The sequence below is a fragment of the Etheostoma spectabile genome, chromosome 19, assembly GCF_008692095.1.
Source record: "Etheostoma spectabile isolate EspeVRDwgs_2016 chromosome 19, UIUC_Espe_1.0, whole genome shotgun sequence".
Taxonomy (NCBI): domain Eukaryota; kingdom Metazoa; phylum Chordata; class Actinopteri; order Perciformes; family Percidae; genus Etheostoma; species Etheostoma spectabile.
The window spans coordinates 433,013-452,782 of NC_045751.1; the positions used below are offsets into that span (position 1 = coordinate 433,013).

At 37.1% G+C, this 19,770-nt stretch overlaps 2 protein-coding genes across 2 annotated transcripts; both read left to right on the forward strand.

Moving 5' to 3' along the window:
* The first annotated feature begins 122 nt into the window (after positions 1 to 122).
* LOC116669435 (ubiquitin thioesterase OTUB1) lies at positions 123 to 7,613 on the forward strand. The gene is made up of 7 exons (XM_032499319.1): positions 123 to 165; positions 1,141 to 1,145; positions 2,927 to 3,025; positions 3,192 to 3,310; positions 4,051 to 4,135; positions 6,299 to 6,493; positions 7,179 to 7,613. The coding sequence occupies exons 1-7, from the start codon at positions 123 to 125 to the stop codon at positions 7,374 to 7,376; spliced, it is 744 nt and encodes a 247-aa protein (XP_032355210.1). The 3' UTR covers positions 7,377 to 7,613.
* Positions 7,614 to 8,354: 741 nt separating this feature from the next.
* LOC116669436 (citrate synthase-lysine N-methyltransferase CSKMT, mitochondrial) lies at positions 8,355 to 15,307 on the forward strand. Its single transcript, XM_032499320.1, has 3 exons — positions 8,355 to 8,489; positions 9,399 to 10,030; positions 15,176 to 15,307. Exons 1-3 carry the CDS (start codon positions 8,390 to 8,392, stop codon positions 15,305 to 15,307), a joined length of 864 nt encoding a protein of 287 aa, XP_032355211.1. The 5' UTR covers positions 8,355 to 8,389.
* The last annotated feature ends 4,463 nt before the right edge of the window (positions 15,308 to 19,770 follow it).

Genomic DNA, 19,770 nt, shown 5'->3' on the forward strand with positions numbered 1-19,770 from the left:
TCTAGCACTGTTGATTAAAATAAAAAAATAAAAAAAAACACAAAATAAAGAAATTTGGACTCGCCGGAAATGTGTAATGAATGAGGTCATGCAGAAGGAGGAAACAGATCTCGATAGCTAAGATGGCGGAGGAGCAGCAGGAATCATCACAGGCAGAGGGGGAGGGTGAGAGAAACCCTCACAACACAAAATATCCAACTAACAGCGCGGTCATTTCTCTTACAAGTTAAGCCCACATCCATACTTGTGTCCGTCGGCGTTTCAGCCGCTGCCCCCTCCGTGATTAAGGCGGTTGACTTGCAGCGATGAGGGGGACGCAGGCCAGAGCTTGTTGGCTAACGTTAGCTAGCTACCATTGCTACACAAAGAGAAAACGCTTGTTTAGTTTATTTGGCGGGAAACCCCAATTTGACAGGCCTATATTTTTTGGGACTTTTTGGAAACTTTTGAATGTATTTTAAATTTTAAAAAAGAAAGGAAACCACTTTTTGAAATTAAAAACCAATTCCCTGTTTTTTGCGACCAAATTTTTTTGTTTTCGCACGCTCGAGTGCCAAGTTGACGAGGGTTAGCGGGTTTTTGGGGATTTATTTGTTTTTATGAAAAGTGCTGACTACGGCTGAATGTCTTGAGTGTCTGCTTTTTAGTCATGGCATATGAGGGGAAAAGGGAAGAAAAAAATTGTCTTCAGTGGGCTTTTTTTTGTTTTTTTTTTTTTTAACTTAAATTGGGCTTTTTTAAAAATCCAAACGAGATGTTTTCCCTTTCTGTTTAAAAAATTTGAGGGAAATCGCCCAAAATTGTGGCTTTCTGGATGTCACTGAAAACATAAAAACGGCTGCCCACGTTTAAAATTCCCTTGTATGCATTTACTTTGGGGGGGCAGGGGCTCAGGGAGGGGGGGGTTGGGAACGGGGTTCAAGTCCCCGTAGACCAAAGTACTCAGGGGTGGTTTGGGTAGTTTGGTAGATGTTTTTCACCCCCTTTGGGCCAGGGTTCCTTACAAGGCCCCAAACCCCCCCCCTCCAATTTGCTCAGGGCGCTGGCCAAATGAATGGGTTCCGGGGTTGTTTTGTGTGGGGGTGTGTGTGTGGTTTGTTTGTGTTTTGTGTTTTGGGGTTTGTGTGTTTTTTTTTCAAGCCTTTGTATGTTAAAAACCCGATTTTTTACTTTGTATTTACTTTTAAATTTTCCCCCTGGGGATCAAAATAAAACTTTTAAAATATATATATATTATTATTTTTAAAATATTCTGTTTTGTGGGGCTTTTTTGCAGCTGTACTTTTTCAGCTTTAATTTTTAAAATTAAGATACTCCTTATTTGGTTTAGTTGTCTGCTTTTTTCTTTTAAAAATAACTTTTGGCATCCTGATTTTCCCAAACTTTTTAAACCCCCAATGTTTTAGTTTATGTCCCCACTAAATTTTTTAACCTACCAATTTTACATTCTGATATTCTTCAAACATGGCCCTGGTCTGATGCAGAGTTAAACCAAATCCTAAAAAAGTTTTTTCCTTAGGGTGCCCCAAATTTGGGGGGGCTTGGTCCCCTCTTCTCTCTTTTTAGCCCCTTTTTAAATATTTGGTTGGTGGGGGGTGTATTATTTTATTTCGGGCCCCTCTTTTTTTTTAAATTTTGTTAATACCAGTGACAAACTTTTAAATTCCCCCTTGGGATTAAAAAATTTTAGGGCCCTTTTTCTTTAGAAATTTTTCTCGGGAAACCCAGCTATCTCTCCTTCTCTCACGGGGGAACTGCCTCGCATATGATGAGGCCTAATTGCTAAACCGGACAAACCCTCAGGGGGTAAAAATCCCCATTTTTGGGGAAAACAGGATAAAAGGGGTTTCCAGTTCCCCTTTCCAATTTTTTATAGATTTTGAACATCCAAAAATTGCCCGGGTTCCCTATCGCTAAACCCTTTCTTTGCGGCTGTCACATGACAGCCTTTTTTCATTACTTTTTTTTTTTCCCAAACTTTTTTTTAATGAAAAGCTAAACAAAAATTTTTAGCTATAGGTGGACATTATTTTTGACAAAAACCCAATCGGATATGAACTAAAAATCTTTTAGATTTTTGGAATCTTAATATTGTAATAGGGCTAATTTTGTCTTTTCCTGTTTTTAAAGGCGCCTGAAAGAAAAGTTATGTATTTTCGGAACTAACCAACTTTTTTTACTGTTCATTATTTCCCTTTTAAACCCACATATTTTTTTAAAATCCACATCACATTCCATGTGAATTTTTGGAAAGCCCCAAATACCCAAAAACTAAAATTGGGTTGGGGAAAACAATATAAAGGGTCAAAAATATTGTGATTTTTGTTTTTCTCCATATTGCCCAGCCCATACATTGAGCACAGCCCTTTAAAGTTTCCTGTTAATCAGCAACCTTGACCTTGACCTGGGGCTGTGCAATTAATCAAAACTTTAGACGCAATTACAATTTCGGCTCCTAACGATCATAGAACAGAATAATCGAGAAAAAAACGATTATTTTGCACATTTTGTTTTGCAAGTACATTCTTATTTTGTCTTCTTCTAAATGAAAACAAAAACAAACAAAAGTATGAAGGAACATGTTACAGTTCAAGTTGTTTTCACTGTTGATTCCATGTTTTCTAAGTGCAGTATTTGCAACATGTTTCCAAAAGACAATGAGTAATTGTGTTAAATAATCGTGATTTCAATTTTAACCAAAACAAATTGTCATTATGATTTTGAGCTCTACCTTGACCTGTTAAGAGCAGCCATGTTTTTGCCATTATTTTGTAATACAAACATAATGCATAGTTAATGTTTTTAGTCTATATTGTAGCCTTTGTTCAGACTAGAAGCACAGCCGGTCAGGACAGAGTCCTCCATGATTGATGTTCCATACAGGGCATCCCCTAACTTTTTTTTTTTTTTTTCCGTGGGTATCTAGATAGCCAACAGTAACCCTTTAGTGTCGGACAGACAGGACCTGGCGGTGCTGCAGAGGGAATACGCTGAGGAGGACACAGTTTATCAGCTCAAGATCAAGGTCAGTCCAACCACACTAACTGGAGTCCGGTTACTGCACTCTCATCAGGGTGCATTCCCTCCACAGTCCAGGGTGTCATTTCATCCAGAGCCACAAAACCAAACTGTGTGTTGCCTACACACTCAAATACAGTTTTTGCATCATTTCTTTTCTTGTTTTGTTGCAGGACCTACACAAAAAATACTCGTACATTCGTAAGACGCGACCAGATGGGAACTGTTTCTACAGAGCCTTCGGCTTCGCGCATCTCGAGTCGCTGCTCGATGACAGCAAAGAACTGCAGAAGTGAGTGTGGCAGTGGGTGCGGTTTGGGTCTTTGGTTTTGACTTTTCGCAGCTGTGACGATTTAATACATTTATTTTGTATAGTTTTATACAACTCTGTCACGTGCGGATACAGTACATTAGGGCTGCACGATTATGGCCAAAATGATAATCACGATTATTTTGATCAAAATTTTGATTGCGATTATTCTCACGATTATTTGTTGTTTTTAACCAAAACAAATTGTATTGTCACATAGGCTATTTATAACTGCGAGAGGGAGTGTGATGGACGCTACTCACAGAGAGACGGCTGATCATTATGAACGGGTCTAGCACGGGTCGAACGGCGGATACACACGGCGTGTGTATGAAACGTCTGTATCTTCACTGCGCTGCATTTTTATGAACTATGATCTTCTCGCAATGGGTCACATCTCTGGCCCAGGTCCATCAGCCCCGTCTCACGCTGTTACTCTACAAACTGAAGTTAGTTGCATCCAATAACTTCTCCTGTGTTCTTCGCCGTGGCCGCCGCGATAGCAGTTACCCAGAGTTTGATCGTGGGAAGTCAAAATTGTGATCGCGATTAAAATTCGACTAATTGTGCAACCCTACAGTACATACAGTAGCTATACAATTATGTTTAGAGTCACATAACAATTAGGCGTTCTTTTGTGGGCACAGTGCTCTTCGTCTTTTTCCATTGCACTTAAACTCTAACAAAGACTATGGCGGTCATTATGTTTTCTGTCTCTTCAGGTTCAAAGCCGTGGCAACTAAAAGTAAACTGGAACTGGTTAACGAGGGCTTCACTGAGTTTACCATTGAAGACTTTCACAATACTGTGAGTTTCTTGTTCAAGTAAAATACATAAATTGCTAACTGACAAACCTACATGCAGATGTTTTTTCTTTGATACGGAAGTAGCAATTATTCAGTTCAGTTTTATTTAGACAGCGCCAATTCACAACAACATTTATCTCATTGCGCTTTTCAAAAAAGAGCAGGTCTAGACTGGACTCTGTGATGTTATTTAGAGAAACCCAACAATTCCCATAAAATAAAAATAGCTTCCTAAAGTTTTAACAACAACAGTTTACTTGCAAGGATTGTAGACTGCTTGAGGCCTCTTCACAGTCACTGCAGCCAACCTGACACGCCCCCATGTAGGGCTGGGTACCGAACTTCGGTTTTTTTATGGTACCGACCGAAATGTTTCGGTTTTACACAGTATCAAATTATGCCTCGTCTTTCGGTGCCAAGTTTCGGTGATTGGCTGTAACGTTAAACGTGATTGCGTCACCCAGGAAAAATACATCCGTGGTTACGCCGTTAGACGGGGTTCACGTGTATCTGTTGTGAACTGGTTGCGAGCAACGTTGTACCGCTTAAAAATGCCACCTAGAAGAGCGGACCGCAGGCTGCGCAGCCTGCGCAGCCCTCCTCCTCTCAGCCGCCTGTGGGCAATGCAAAACCAGAGCCGACTCCGAGTGATTCAAAATATCCACCACCGGACTCCGCCTCATCAAGGAGTACCGAGGACGGCGCTGTGTCTGGGATTTCAACAGGTTTATGTTTATTAGCGTTACTGCAACTTAACACGTGCATCGTGCTGAGTTAGCGTGTAGCCTTATTTATTGCTGCGTAGCTAGCTAAATCAAAAGCTAACATTTACAGACAATACTTTGTCCATGTTTGTAAAAATATGCTTATCCATTGGGTCAGCTGGTTAAACAGCTAACCTTATCTTCACTGTTATTTTTATATTCTCCTCACAGTAGCCTCTGACTCTGATGTGTGTGATTTTCTTTCTCAGAATTGATATTATAAAACTGGTATTGAAAAAGGTATCGTTCAGGAACCGATATCGAAGTAAAGGTATCGGTATTGGTACCGGTATCGAAAATTTTTGATTGATACCCAGCCCTACCCCCATGTGACGTCAAAATGACGTAGACTTGGTGACACGGGTGGATTTTAAGTGTTTGACCAGAGGTTGCACACCACTCTATTTTTTTCAGTGACAAAGCAGAAACAGGAAGCACGGGCGAGTTGATGGCAGCACTCTGAGTGACTGCAAGTCTCTCTTGTAAACTTACTGGGTTAAGATGAGTTCTTTTATGGTGATTGAGAAGCTTGATCCGACCAAGTAGGTCATTGAATCAAATTGAAAAGATTGACGTCAATGCTGTTTCCAGTTCTGCCGTTTTTTACCTTCTTCTTCTTCTAGTCCGTAGAAATGGCAAAGTTGGCAGCCTTTCCTCCTCAGTGCCACCTCTGTTAAGGAGAAGACTGCAACTAGTGTCTCACCACCCCGCGGGAGTATAAACAATAACGGGGCTCCCATGACGTCACATTGGCACTCGTCAGGTCGGCTGCGGCGAGCATACCGGACGCTTTATAGAGCCTTAGCTTAGCCAAAATAGTTCATAGTAGTTTGTGGGTAAAACAAAACACTGATACAGATAATCTGCAAGCTGACAAATATCTACCCTGATTTTTGGCCAGCCCGATAATTGGTCGACCCCTATTTTAGACAGTGGTATAGGGATGGTAGTGCTCCAAAATTATGTCAAATTGCATATTCTCTTGATAGAAATAAATCCCATTTACCTGGAGAAAGACCCTTAAACCCCTCAAGAAAATATGCTCACCTAAATTTTTGACAAACCCAGGCAAAACACTGGTTTGAGAATATTTTGTTTCGTGAAGTAAACAGCGTTCAGTGATAGATAAAAATAAGCAAATAAAAGATGTAGAAGAGGAAGAAGAGTTTCACAGTAAGTCAAGGATATCTTGCATCCTGTCGGATTAAGTGTGTGATTCCATTGCCTGTAATTTGCATCATAAGTTGCCATGCCAACTCTGAGTGGTCATCTGCCAAAGTACATGTATTTGGTCAGCTGGAGCCGACAGACGCTCTAGATTTGGCCAGTTGGACAGTCATTTGGCAAGCTCCACACGCACGTATGAATCTAATGATGTGTACAATGTCTCTCCTCCCAAGTTCATGGACCTGATCGAACTGTGCGAGAAGCAGCCGCGCCTGCAGGAGCTCCTGAACTCCTTCAACGACCAGAACGTGTCGGACTACGTGGTGGTGTACCTGCGGCTGCTCACCTCGGGCTACCTGCAGCGAGAGTATGGCTTCTTTCAGCACTTCATAGAGGGAGGACGCTCCGTCAAGGAGTTCTGTCAGCAGGTGGGCTTTTAGAAATGGGCAGTCTGATGAAGGGCGGTGCAATAAATCAAAATGTTTACTGTGATTATGATTTCTGCTCCAAATGATCACAAAAACAGATTTATCGTTAAAAAGATATTTATTTATACTTTGAACTTTTTCTTTTTTCAAGTAAATTTATATTATTTTGTCTTCTAATGGGGAAAAAAAAGGTTCAAACGCCAAAAGTATTAAGGAAAAATTCACAGTCTGTTCATTAATTTTAGTTAAAGCTCTTTTCAAAAGACAAGGAGATTATTGACCAAATTGATTGAAATTTTTTTTCTCCATAAATGAGCATCCCTATTTTGATGCACTTAAGATTAGGTTTTAGCTCCTGAGAAACAAATCTCTATAAGTCTCATAACCGCTTCCTTTTTTCGCCAGTCGGTGGGAAAACATTTTTAAAATAGATGATGATAGAGGATGGTTACCCCCTTGGAAAGGTAAACTAAACTAGAGTGGGGTTGGTTTTAATATGTATTTCATATGTATGTACATATGAAATATTCTAGCAATATGTCACCTAGCATATAAAGCTTTTTGTTTAAAAAAAAACAAAAAAAGTCAGCCATTCTTGGGTGAATAAGTATAAAAAGCACATGTTCAATATCCATTCAAGTTCTGTAGAAACACTCATGTAATGTGCTTGTTTTTCTCTTTTTAGGAGGTAGAGCCTATGTCTAAAGAAAGTGACCACATCCACATCATTGCATTGGCCCAGGCCCTGAATGTATCCATCCTGGTGGAGTACATGGATAGAGGAGAGGGAGGAACAGTCAATCACCACGTCTTCCCTGAAGGTGGCGACCCACGCATCTTCCTCCTCTATAGACCTGGCCATTACGACATCTTGTACAAATAACACTCCTGGCCACAGCCCGCCTCATTCTCCTCCCGCTGCACGCTACAGCACTGGGGTTAAAAAACAACAAAAAGAAAAACGTCAGCAGCAACGTTGATGAAACATACATCTGTGTATACGATCACACTTATGTATTTAAAAAAAAAAAAAAAAAAGATAAAATTACATTACATGCCTCCCTTACCCCTCTCGTCCCAAACTCCCAAGTTTATCCTCAGTCAGCACACCATGGTTAATTAAATAATCTTTGGAAGAAATAGAAGTGACTCCAGGCATTTAGAGTTGTACAGGTTTTTTTTGTGGTTGTAAATGTTATCTACTTGCTTTATGTTGGATTATTTTCCTTTGTTACACTGCGTTTCATTAAGTTTTATTAAAGGGATTTACATCTTATGTGTTGTTTCGTTGTTATTTCAGGTTGAATGTAGGGCTACAACAGGGGATTATATGACCAATTAATCACTTATTTTTGTTGAGGAAAATTACAAATTATTTGAGCCCAAGGGGACATGATCAGTTAGCTTTTTGTCCGACCAACAGCTGAAAAATCAAATGTATGCAATTTGCACCGAGACAGAACATTTCCACATTTGAGAAGCTGAACCAGTAATTGTCGTACATTTTTTGCTGTTTGAATGACAATTTATCATGGAGATAGTATTCTGCCATTGATTGTCAAGCATTTGCATAACACTTTTAGGTATAAAAAGTGATTTGTAAGGCAAAAATATAACAATATATAAATATTGTTATATCTTAAGAGTGATACATTTTTGTAGCTGTAGGAGCCACTACCAGGAATGACATCCAATGCTGACCTACTCAATCCAGTGCATAGTTTCCTTACATGCATACATATTACAGCAAAGATGTAAAACAGTGAACTGAGATGGCTACAGGAGAACAGCTGTTTTTTGTTGACAATCAGTTGCGTGCGTGCACTTAGTTTACACCCGTATTTACACATGCGCAGTTGCGTCATTACAGCACGGTACGACCTACAACAGCAGGAAATGCCGTCTCGTTGCCGTTTCCGTGGGCTCTTGGTAGCAGGACATTTGGGCAGAGTGAGAACTCTTGCGTTGGACAACAGTGAAGAAGACAAGACACAAGGTCGCTAAGAAAAAATGTCTTTGTTAGCAAAGTCGCTGACACTGTCAGGCAGGAGACTAGTTGCCGCTTGTGTACGGCATCACTCGCTTACAAGTGCGTTCAAATCAACCTATCATTTTTCATTCAGATATTTCAATTAACTGAAATGTGTCTGTGTATGGTGTAATAGCAAGTAACACTTGGCAGTGGCACTGCAGTCAATAAGCTAGCCAGCTAGCTATTTAGATAGCCAACTAACGGTCAGTTGCAACGTTATATTTGACAAGTTGAATAACGTTAACGCTAGTTATCTGTTTTTTTTTTAGGAAGTGTTAATTTCACTTAACGTCAGCACGTTTGTGTTGATTGACACTCTATTTGGCTTGCTACATAGTCATTCAAGAGCTCTAATTTGGATACGTACCATCAATAGCGTTAGCACTTCTCCAAAGTTGTGGACTTGGTTAGTGTTGGCTAGCGGTAGCTAGTTGCCAGTTAGCTAACGTTACACAAAGTTAAAACGAATGCAGTATAACACAACACATGATACATCAACACATCTCTTCAGCAGTTTAAACAATAAAGAGCTGACATTATCATCTTCACAAATGATAGGCTTTAATCCAGGACAGTTTTAGCTATGTCTAATAAACTGGCAACTGAGGGTAGCCAATGCTGCTTTAATTTATTTCCATGAGCATGAAATCACAAAGTTTCTCAGCTTGGTAGATTTTTGTCATGTAGAATTCAATAGTGGCTTCTAAGGACCTAAGAAAAAGTTAAAAGAAAGGACATTTTAAAAAGAGTTTGGCATAAAGTCCCTCAATATATGACAGACCCATGTAGGCTCCAAGGTGAAATGTATTTGTGTTTTACAGCTAACGTTCACTTATTAACTTGCAATATAATCCCATCTGTGTTTCTGCCTAGCTGAACTGATTGAAAACATGGATAAGAAAGCAACCTGGGACCGCTTCTACGCCGAGAGCCGCAGCAAGACAACCACCTTCAAAAACTTTGAGTGGTTCTTTGGCTTCGATGCCGTCCGGGACTTCATTATGCCTCTCTTGCAGACCGAGTCCCACCCAGGTGCTGTGCTACAAGTCCTGGATATGGGCTGTGGCACTTCTGCTCTAGGGCCCTGTATTTTCAGACACTCAGCCCAGCCGGTCCGGGTCACTTGTGCAGACATTTCTCCCATAGCTGTGCAACTAATGCAAGAACATGTCCAAGCCAAAGCCATTCAGCCTCATAATCTTTGTTCTCAGCTTGAGTTTGTAGAGTTGGACTGCACACAGCTTCACAGGCACTGTGGCTATAGCAGTGTGGATCTTATAGTTGATAAGGGCACCACAGATGCCTTGTTGAGGTCTAAGGAAGGGAGAGGGAAGGCCAGTCTGGTGCTTAAACAGTGTTTGAAGGTTCTGCGGAGCTCTGGATCTCTGCTCCAGTTCTCAGATGAGGATCCTGATGCCAGGCTGTTGTGGCTGGAGACAGAGGCCCAGGAGCCGGGGGGGATGGCAGCAGATGTTGGTGTGCAAGAGGTTGGGGAGTGGGGGAATGTCTTATACTTACCAAGTGATCCTCGCCCTTATATAGATGAGAATTCACATTGGATAGTGAAAAAGATTAGGGGCCTTTTGAGTTATCGATCACGTTTCTTTGCGGGACACAGATAAAGTATAATTAAACCTGTTTTGTTTCACTCCCCAGAGCTGCCAATGTCCCCCCCAAAACCTATCCGTGGTTGGTTAAAGTTTCTATTTTTAAAATATTGTTTAAATCCCCCAAACATAGTTTTGGTTTTGGGGTTTTTTTTTTACATTTCAAAATTTTAATTTTTTTATTTTAATTTCAATTTTTATGTTTCGTTTCCCAAATCGGGTTTTTGGTTTTTTTTAAACTATAAAATCATATTAGAAAAACTGTTTTGGTACCCCAAATCTGGCCCTTTTTAAAATGGGGTTGGGGAAAAGTTACTTACAAAAAGAATTGTTACATTTACTGTTACTTTAAATAAGAAACAAAATTATCCAGTTCAAATTAAAAATAGTTACTTCAAAAAAAATAAGCTTCTTTCAAGTCGTTGAACAAATGCTAAAATGGACCCACCTCCACCTCTTTGGGGAATTTTAAAATAGGGGGATGTTAAATTTTTTTTAAATCTAATTTTTAAATTAAGGACATTTAAAATAAACATTAATATATATATTTTATATTTTATATATATTTTATATATATTATATAATATATATATAATAATTATACTTAAAAAAAGAAAAATATACCACCTCTAAACTAGTTTAATGTTTTGGGGCAAAGTGGGGATAGCCTCCAAAAAAAATGCCGCTGTCAAAAATTTAGTTCATAAGGGGCTTTATTTTCTCAAAAATTTTTACTCACCTCAGCAATTGTCAAAATTTTATCCCTTGTCTCATGCACCACGCACTAAAAAGATAGAACAGGGCGGTAAAAACGTATTGGGGGAAAGTAATCAGTCTTACTAAAAAAACCCCCTCCGGGGATTAATAAAAAAAAAATAAATTGAGAGGTAAAAAAAGGGTAGTTTTTACTGTCCTCAATCTGCCTCTTGAGATTTTTTTTTTTCTTTGATCTGCCTCAATCCTCTAATTTTGGTACCCATTCTTTTTTAGCGTAACCTTCTTAATTTTTTTTGGTTTGACCCCGGGTTTTTTTTTTGGATAAGCCTCAATTCTTTTTTTCCCCTGACACTTTTGATCAACTTTTGGTCTCACAAATCTTGAGTTAATCATTGGTGGTCGATCCCTGGGTCCTCCCCCTTTTTGGGGGAAGCCACTTACACAAAAATAGGGGATGAATGAAACTGTGCCCTTTGTAAACTTAATGACTAAATGGTAAGGGCCCCATCTGACGGCCCTCTATCTAGTGTGTGTTGGGGACTGGAAAGTACACAAACATTTTTGCCCCTCTCCCGTGACGCGAAAGGGAAAATTGCAGCGGATTTAAACACTGGAAAAATAGTTTTAATCTTTGCATTTTTTATTGGTCAAAAAGGTAAAAGAATTAAAGTTGTAGAAAAAAAAAAGGGGTGAAACAAGTTTCAATTTTAAAAAAATACATTTACAATTTTTTACCAGTGTCCTAAAAAAAACTGAGGGTTTTGCTTTTTAACTTTCCCCTCCTTTATTAATTTTCCTACAAACCATCCTAAATATTTCCATAAAGTGATGGTGGAAAAAAGCCCTTGTACCGTTTGAAAGCGGGGGTTTGAAAATAAACTTTGCGTCTGAAACTAAGTGATAGATACTTCAATTCAAACCTTTTAGTACAAATTTCCCTCTCTTTTTTTTTCCGGGGCGGGGTTCTTTTGAGATGCAGGGGGATTACAAAAAAAAGGGATTTTGAAGACTGTAATTTGGAACATCCACTGATTGTCAAATAAAAGCCCCACAAACATATTTTGAGGGGGGGTTTTTTCCCGTTCATTCTTAAAAAGGGCTCCCCCTGGGGAATGTCCCTGGTGGCTTTGTTCTTTTTTTTTACATAAAAACATCCTACAACTTCCAGAAGATCCACCCCAACTGCTTAAGAGGTTTTTGACAAGTTTACATTTTGTAAAAAAAAAAGAGCGGATTTGTTGTCTTAAACTGTTTTGATTCAAATTCTTTTGCATGCCTTTACTATACCTAAGCCATCTGTCACCCACAGACCACAGGATAAAGGGGTGTGGGGGTTGTCTTGTCCTCGGGGTCTAATTCTTCAAAAAATTGGCAGTCGCTGCTTTTTATTTTAATATTTGGACTGAAATTATAACCAAGATTTTGTCCAGTTTGTTCAGGGGTTATTTAAAAAAAATTTTAAATTATTGTTTTCCCATTTTTTGTCCTTTTTTGTAAAATGTTCTGAAAGAATTGAAATGTACCAAAAATAAAAGTCCTCATGTACCAGAATACTAAAAAGAACTGCTACAAACTATATTTTTCTATTTTTTTTATTTCCCACTCTTCTTCAACCCCACCCCCCGTAGCACCCCTCCCAAGATTTTGGGTCTGCCCCGGGTTCGCCAAAAAAAATTTTTTCCTCGCCCGTCCCTTGCTTGCCTGGAAAAAATACTAGATTTTGGGGTCCTTTAATTTTTGGAGTGTGGTCTAGACCTACTCATCTGTAAAGTGCCCGGGGATAACCTTTTATAAATTGATCCCAAAAATAAAATTGAATTAAAATTAAAAAATTAGCATAATAAAATACAAAACAAAACCTTTAACTTCTGGAACATACAAGCCCCAAGCTTTTTTGTTAGGCCCACGGCCTAATTAAATTCAGTTCATTTGTTAGTTGTAAAAAAAACAACAGTATCTCTTTGTGTTTTCATAAAAAAAGGGGTCTAGACCGTCTCGTGATTTTATTTACAGAACCCAACTTCCCCCAAAAGCCCTGGGCGCGGGGAAAAGAAAAACCCTTTTAAGGGGCAAAAACCTCGAGCAGCCCCGGGCTAAAGGCGGGGGGTTCCCCTTGACCGGGGGGGTGAGAGAAAAGAGAGTGGACAGACGGAAGCATGAAAATTGCGCAAGGTGGGAAGCAGGGAAAAGGACCAGGGGACCCAAACCACAGACCCGAGCAAAAACCCCTGTAAGGAAAACCCCTTTTTTTTTTTTTTTGGTTTAAATGTGTTTTTTTTTGAACAATCTCACCTAAAGTAAAAAGTTTTTGTTTTCTTCAGATTAAAGTAGAGGGAAACAAGTAAAATTTCCTCGAACTTTTAAAAATAGAAAAAAACCTAAGTAAAATTTTTCCAACAACAGCTGATTTTTCCAAAGGCCTGATTCACAATTAGTCGGGCGATCAATTCAGGTTTAAAAAACGGCTTAATGCTACAGTCCCGGTTTATCACGAAACTTGTTTTACCTCATCACTATTTCTTTCAAATTGACTTTTTGCACACAAAACATGCACTTTATAAATTACATTATATTTTTTTTTTTAAAACCTCAACATATAAGGCCTACATCTCCTGAAATTTTTTAGCCGGGGAAAAACCCTTGTTGATTTACAAACTGTTGGCCATTTCCTTCTAAAAGTGGGGATTTTGTCGCTGGGGTCTTTTAAATTTTAAGTGACTTTATAAAAGCAAAACTTTTTAACATTTTTTATTATTGGTATTCTTTTTCTAAATTTCCCTATTTCTTTTTTCTTTTCCCCCTTCTTTTTTGTCTATATTTATATATATATATTATAATATAAATTATATTTTAATATATTTTATATATATTTTATTTTTTCGCATGTTTCAGGTTTTTACAAGGAAAAATATTCCCAAAAATTTCCCCAAGGGACTTTTCCATCCAACAAAAAAACCGTCACAAAATCCCCAAACAGCTCTATTTTATCCAGCCCTTTACTTCCCCGACGTTTGGCGTCACTTGTCCCTTATTATCTGGGTAGCGTTTGGGGGCCCGCCATCAACCTCTTTGAAGGAGTAGTCCTTACCTAGTATGCCTTGGTCCCAAAAAAGGAAAAACGAAGTGAGATTTTTACTCGTAGCTAAACAAAGGAGTCAACAAAAACCCCGGGGTGAAAAAACGGCTGTATTTACAATTATTTATCAAAAACCCAAAAAAATTTGACCACTCCAGGTTTAAAGATGATACAACCTTTGACAACAAAGTGTTCCACTCACAGGTGGGAAAATTCCCCATGCCTCTGATCATACCCCTTTTTTGAAAAAAAAGCTTGGGTGAAGCTCGGGTATGCAAGAGAAACCCACGGGGCCTCCACCATTAGAAAATCGAAAAACCAAATTTTCACACCGTGGAACTTTTGGTACCCCCCTTTGGGGGGTGGATTTGGGCCCGTATAGTACAAATTACTGGGGGGTCCGAGGGTTAGAAAAAGGTGGAAAATGAGTTCGGAACTGGCAAATCGTACGGGCAAGAACCAGCTTTTATCAGCGAAACTTTTGTGTGTGATTGAAACAATGGTGGTTGGGGATATTGCAAGAAGCCCCCAATTTTCGTTCAGAGTAAGGATGTTGGGGGTATTTGTTTTTTTTTTTGGACAAAATTGTTTTTTAAATTTAATCAAAATTTAACGACCCCCCCCCCCCCCAAAAAAAAAATTTCACTGCAGGAAAAACCTGAATCCTTAAAATTTGTTGTAAAAAAAAAAATGAATTGGGCCATGCTCAGAGTCTGCAGGGGAAAATTTCAACCTGGCCACTGGAGGAACACACGAGAACCCAAGGTCCAAATTTGGTGCCGAATGGGTACTGGGCGTGTTTGGTTTGTTCAAGACCCCAACATTTCTTCCGATGGGGGTGGCTACCTTCAACTTTCCACAGGGTTCATTCCTATTGGGCCCAGGGGCCTTTTGGTTTTAGCTTTGCGAGAACAGGAATGATCCATCCTGTAATGATTCCTTGTCTGCTACAGCGTCCCCCCCGCCTGGTGAGTATTTAGTCCCCCGTGGAAGTGGAAAAAATTGCACTTCACATCACTTTGAATTAATGATTTATTCCCAAAGGGTTTTTTCTTTTTTTTTTTTTTTGTAAAAGCACAGTCATAAGGGAGACAATACAAAAGGAAGGAACCGGGGGGGCCCCCTCTGGGGCGAATGACCCTTTCTGTAAACAACTCCCGAAAAAGGTGAGGGGGAAATTTAAAAAAACTATACCTTTTTAAATAATTTAGATTGATGTTTCAAAAATGGCTACTGTTTGTGTTTCCCAGCTCCAGGGCAAGCTGAAGGTGGTGGGAATGAGTGGAGTCACCCTGAAGTGGAAAGAACAGCCTGATGGGAAAGTCTTCCACAAGGAGGGACAAAGTTCACAGAAGAAATTCAAAAAGAAAACTGAGCTCTGAAATTGAATTGAGATTTTCTCCTGAATAAAACATATGTGTGAACCCTTCTGCATCCCTTTAAAACATGCTCTAGTCTAGAACTATACTCATGCACTATTATACTTGTTTTGACGTACTATACTGTGACTTTTTGACATAAACTATGACTGTTTTTCAACATACTAGACTAGGACTTTTTATGACTTTTCAACATACTATACTGTAACTTTTTGTGATTTTTTCAAAATACTATGCTATGACTTTTTATAACTGTTTTTACATAGTATACTATGCCTTTTTTTGACACACTATAGGCCTACCATGACTTTTTTTTCTATATTTTAGTATACTTTTGTACATGCTATACTTTTGTGAATAATGTTACATTCCCATTCCATTCTGTGAGAACTCTGAAGAAAGTTCTTACGGGTTTCATTGGTATCCTAAATTGCAACCCTGTTTATCCTATCTGTGTGTATAAACCTTGGGACAATCCTTCTGCCAATCTTACTGCACGCCATCTAAATAAATGTAGCGATTGTTTGAAAATATAAACAATGTATCCTTCTGCGTCTCATTACACCTATAGAACCCTGCTTTGTGTTGTTTTTTTTCTCTGAGATGTCAACACTGTCAACACTATTTGAAAGGATTCAAACCAAAAAACAATACTGATTTAGTTGTTTCACAAAATATACTATGATTTTTATTTTGACAAACTATATTATGACTTTTTATGCCGTTTTTCCACAAACTATAAGCCTTCTATGACTTTTTTTCGACATGCTTTACTATGCATTTTTCGACATACTATACTATAACTTGTTTAGACATACTTTATTATGACTTTCCTGTCTTTTTTCGAAATAACATACTATACCATGACCTTTTATTACTTTTTCAACATACTATATTATGACTGAAACAGTAATGTAAAGGTCATAGCATAGTACTGTATGTCAAAAAAGTTATAGTAAAGTATGTGGGAAACAGTTATAGTCAAGTATGTGGAAAAGACAGTATAGTATGTTAAAAAAGTAATTAAACAGTCAGAGTACTGTGTATGTTGATAAAGAGATAAAAAGTCCAGTATAGTATGTTAAAAAAGTCAGAAAAAAGTCATAGGTCAACACATTCTATGATTTCATATTGACTATGCTCCAAGGATTTCACTAGCTTTGCTTTTCAAATTACATTACACTTCGAAGGTTATGGCATTTTGAGTTTAATAGTCATAAAAGGTCAAAGTGTTTTAATGTGAAAAAAGTGATTAAAAAGTAATAGTATAGTATGTCAAAAAAGTCATAGCAAAGTATGTTGGAAAAAGTCATTAAAACGTTATAGTATGTCAAACAAAGCCATGAAAAATACTTAGTATGGCATGTGATAAAAGCATACTATATTGTGTCGACAAAAGTCAGAAATAAGTCACAGTATAGTATGTCGAAAACTTGATAAAAAAGTCACAGTATAGTAAGTTGAAAAAGTGATAAAAACGTCATGGTAAAGTATGTCAAAAAAGTCATAGTAGTTATAGGATAATACGTTGAAAATAGTCAAACTAAAGTATGTCAAAAGGTCATAGTATAGTATGTTGAAAAGTCAACAAAAAGTCATAGTGTAGTATGTCAATGAAAGTGATAGTATAGTCTAACACAAAGAGTGATTTAAAAAGTAATATGTTGAATATAGTCAAACTTTAGTATGTCATAAAAGTCAACAAAAGGTCAGAGTACAGTAAGTTGAAAATTCATAAAAGGTTATAGTTTAGTATGTTAAAAAAGTCATAGTATTGTCAAACACAAAGAGTGATTAAAAAAGTCATAGGATAGTAGGCTAGGTTGAAAATAGTCAAACTATAGGATGTCAAAAAGGTGATGGTAAAGTATGTTGAAAAATTCAACAAAAAGTCATAGTGTAGTATGTCAAAAAAATCATGGTACAGTCTAACGCAAAGAATGATTAAAAAAGTCATAGGATAGTATGTTGAAACTAGTCAAACTATATATAGAATGTCAAAAAGGTCATAGTAGAGAATGTTGAAAAAGTCAACATAAAGTCACAGTATTGTACGTTGATAAAAGTGATGAAAAAGTCATAGTATAATGTCAAAAACGTTACAGTATAGCATGTCGAAAAGGTCATAATATGTTGAAAAAGTCAACAAAAGTCCTAGTGTGGTATGTCAAAAAAGGATAGGTCAAAATAGGATAGTATGTTGAAAATAGTCAAACCATAGTGTGTCGAAAAGGTCACAGTATATTATGTCAAATAAAGTCAAATAAAATTATGTCAAAATGTCATATTATAGTATGTCAGTGAAAGTGATAAAAAAAAGTCATGGTATAGTAAGTCAAAAAAATCACAGTATAGTATGGGGAAAAGGTCATAGTGTAGTATGTTGAAAAAGTCAACAAAAAGTCATAGTATAGTATGTCAAAAAGGTGATTCAAAAATTCAAGTCGTTGTGTACTATGTCGAAAAAAGTTATGGAATAGTATGTTGAAAAAGTCAACAATAAGTCAAAGTATAGTATGTCGAAAAAAGTCAAATTAAAGTATTTTGAAAAGGTCATAGTAAAGTACGGCAAAAAATTCAACAAAAGGTCACAGTATAGTCAAATTATATCATGTCGAAAATGTCATAGTATAGTATGTTGAAAAAGTTACAGTATAATATGTCACAAAGGTCAGGGTATGGTATATTGAAAAAGTCAACAAAAAGTCATGGTATAGTATGTCAAATAAAGTCAAATAAAATTATGTCAAAAATGTCATATTATAGTATGTCAATGAAAGTGATAAAAAAGTCACAGTATAGTATGTCGAAAAGGTCATGGTATAGTATGTTGAAAAAGTCAACAAAAGTCCTAGTGTAGTACGTCAAAAAAAGTCTTAGTATAGTATGTCAAAAAAAGGTTATAAAATAGCATGTTGAAAAAAGTCAACAAAAAGTCAAAGTAAAGTATTTCGCCAAAAGTCAAATTAGAGTATGTCGAAAAGGTCATAGTACGTCGATAAAAGTGATAAAAAAGTTATAGTGTAGTATGCCGGAAAAAGTCATTGTGTAGTATGTCGAAAAAAGTGATACAAACATCAAAGTATCTTCTGGTGAAAAAAAAAAAAATTAAATTATGTGGAAAAACTTTAACAAAAAGTAATAGTATAGTAAGTCGATAAAAGTGATAAAAAAGTAATAGTATATTATGTTGAAAAAAGTCACAAAAAAGTCATGGTATAAAATGTCAAAAAAAGTAATAAAAAGTATTTGTATAGCATGTCAAAAAAAGTAATGAAAAAGTCATAGTATAGCATGTCAAAAAGTGATAAAACAGTCGCAGTATAGAAAGTTGCAAAAGTGATGAAAAGGTGATTCTTGGAAAAGCAGCTCTCAAAATTGATTACACCACATAAGATTTGAACACACAAACTTCTGTCCTTCAACACTTTTTTGATGCCCATAGACTATCTGAACTGACACATGACACATTTGGCAAAAAAAAGGTATCAGAATCGTATAGTACGTTAAAAAAAAAGCAATTAAAAGTCACTGTATAGTGTGTCATAAAAAGTCATGAAAAGGTCATAGTATGGCATGCCGAAAAAAATCAACAAAAAGTCATAGTAAAGTAAGTCAAAAAAAGTTGTAGTATTGTATGTTAAAAAAAGTGATGAAAAAGTCATAGTACACTATGTAAAAAAAGTCGTAGAAAGGCATAGTATAGTCTTTCAAAAAAGTCATAGTATGTCAACAAAAAGTCATAGTATAGTATGGTGAAAAAGTCATAAAAAGGTCATGGTATAGTATGTCAAAAAAGTCATGGTATAGTATGTCAAAAAAATTCAACCAAAAGGTCGTAGTTTAGTATGTCAAAAAAGTGACAAAAAGTCATTGTATAGTATGTCAAACAATGTCTCAACTTAAAAATCATAAATTTTGAACACACAACCTTCCGTCTTCCAGTTACTCTTTCATCCTGCTGTCCTATCTAATCTGATACACAGGTATATGTGTTTTTTGTCATATTTGTCTAATTCACTTCCTATATTGGACCTCAAAACTCATTGCACCCTATAAGACTCAATCACACAACCTTCTGCCTTTTAATCATTCTCTTGTCATCCTGAGCTATCTGAACCTGCTGACAGAGCTTTGTTTTTTGTATATTTTTAATTTTCCCACATCACATCAAATAAAGTCATAGTATAGTTTGTTGAAAAAAGTCAATAAAAAGACATAGTATGGTACTATACGTCAAAAAAAGTCAAATTATAGTATTTAGAAAAGGTCATAGTATTGTATGTTGAAAAAGTCAACAAAAAGTCGCAGAATAGTATGTTGATTAAAGTGATGAAAAGGTCATAGTATGGTCCGTTGAAAAAAATCATAGTATAGTATGTCAACAATAAGTCATGGTAGAGTATGTCCAAATAGGTCATGGAATAGTATGCTGAAAAACATCATGCTATATTCTGAAAAAAGAA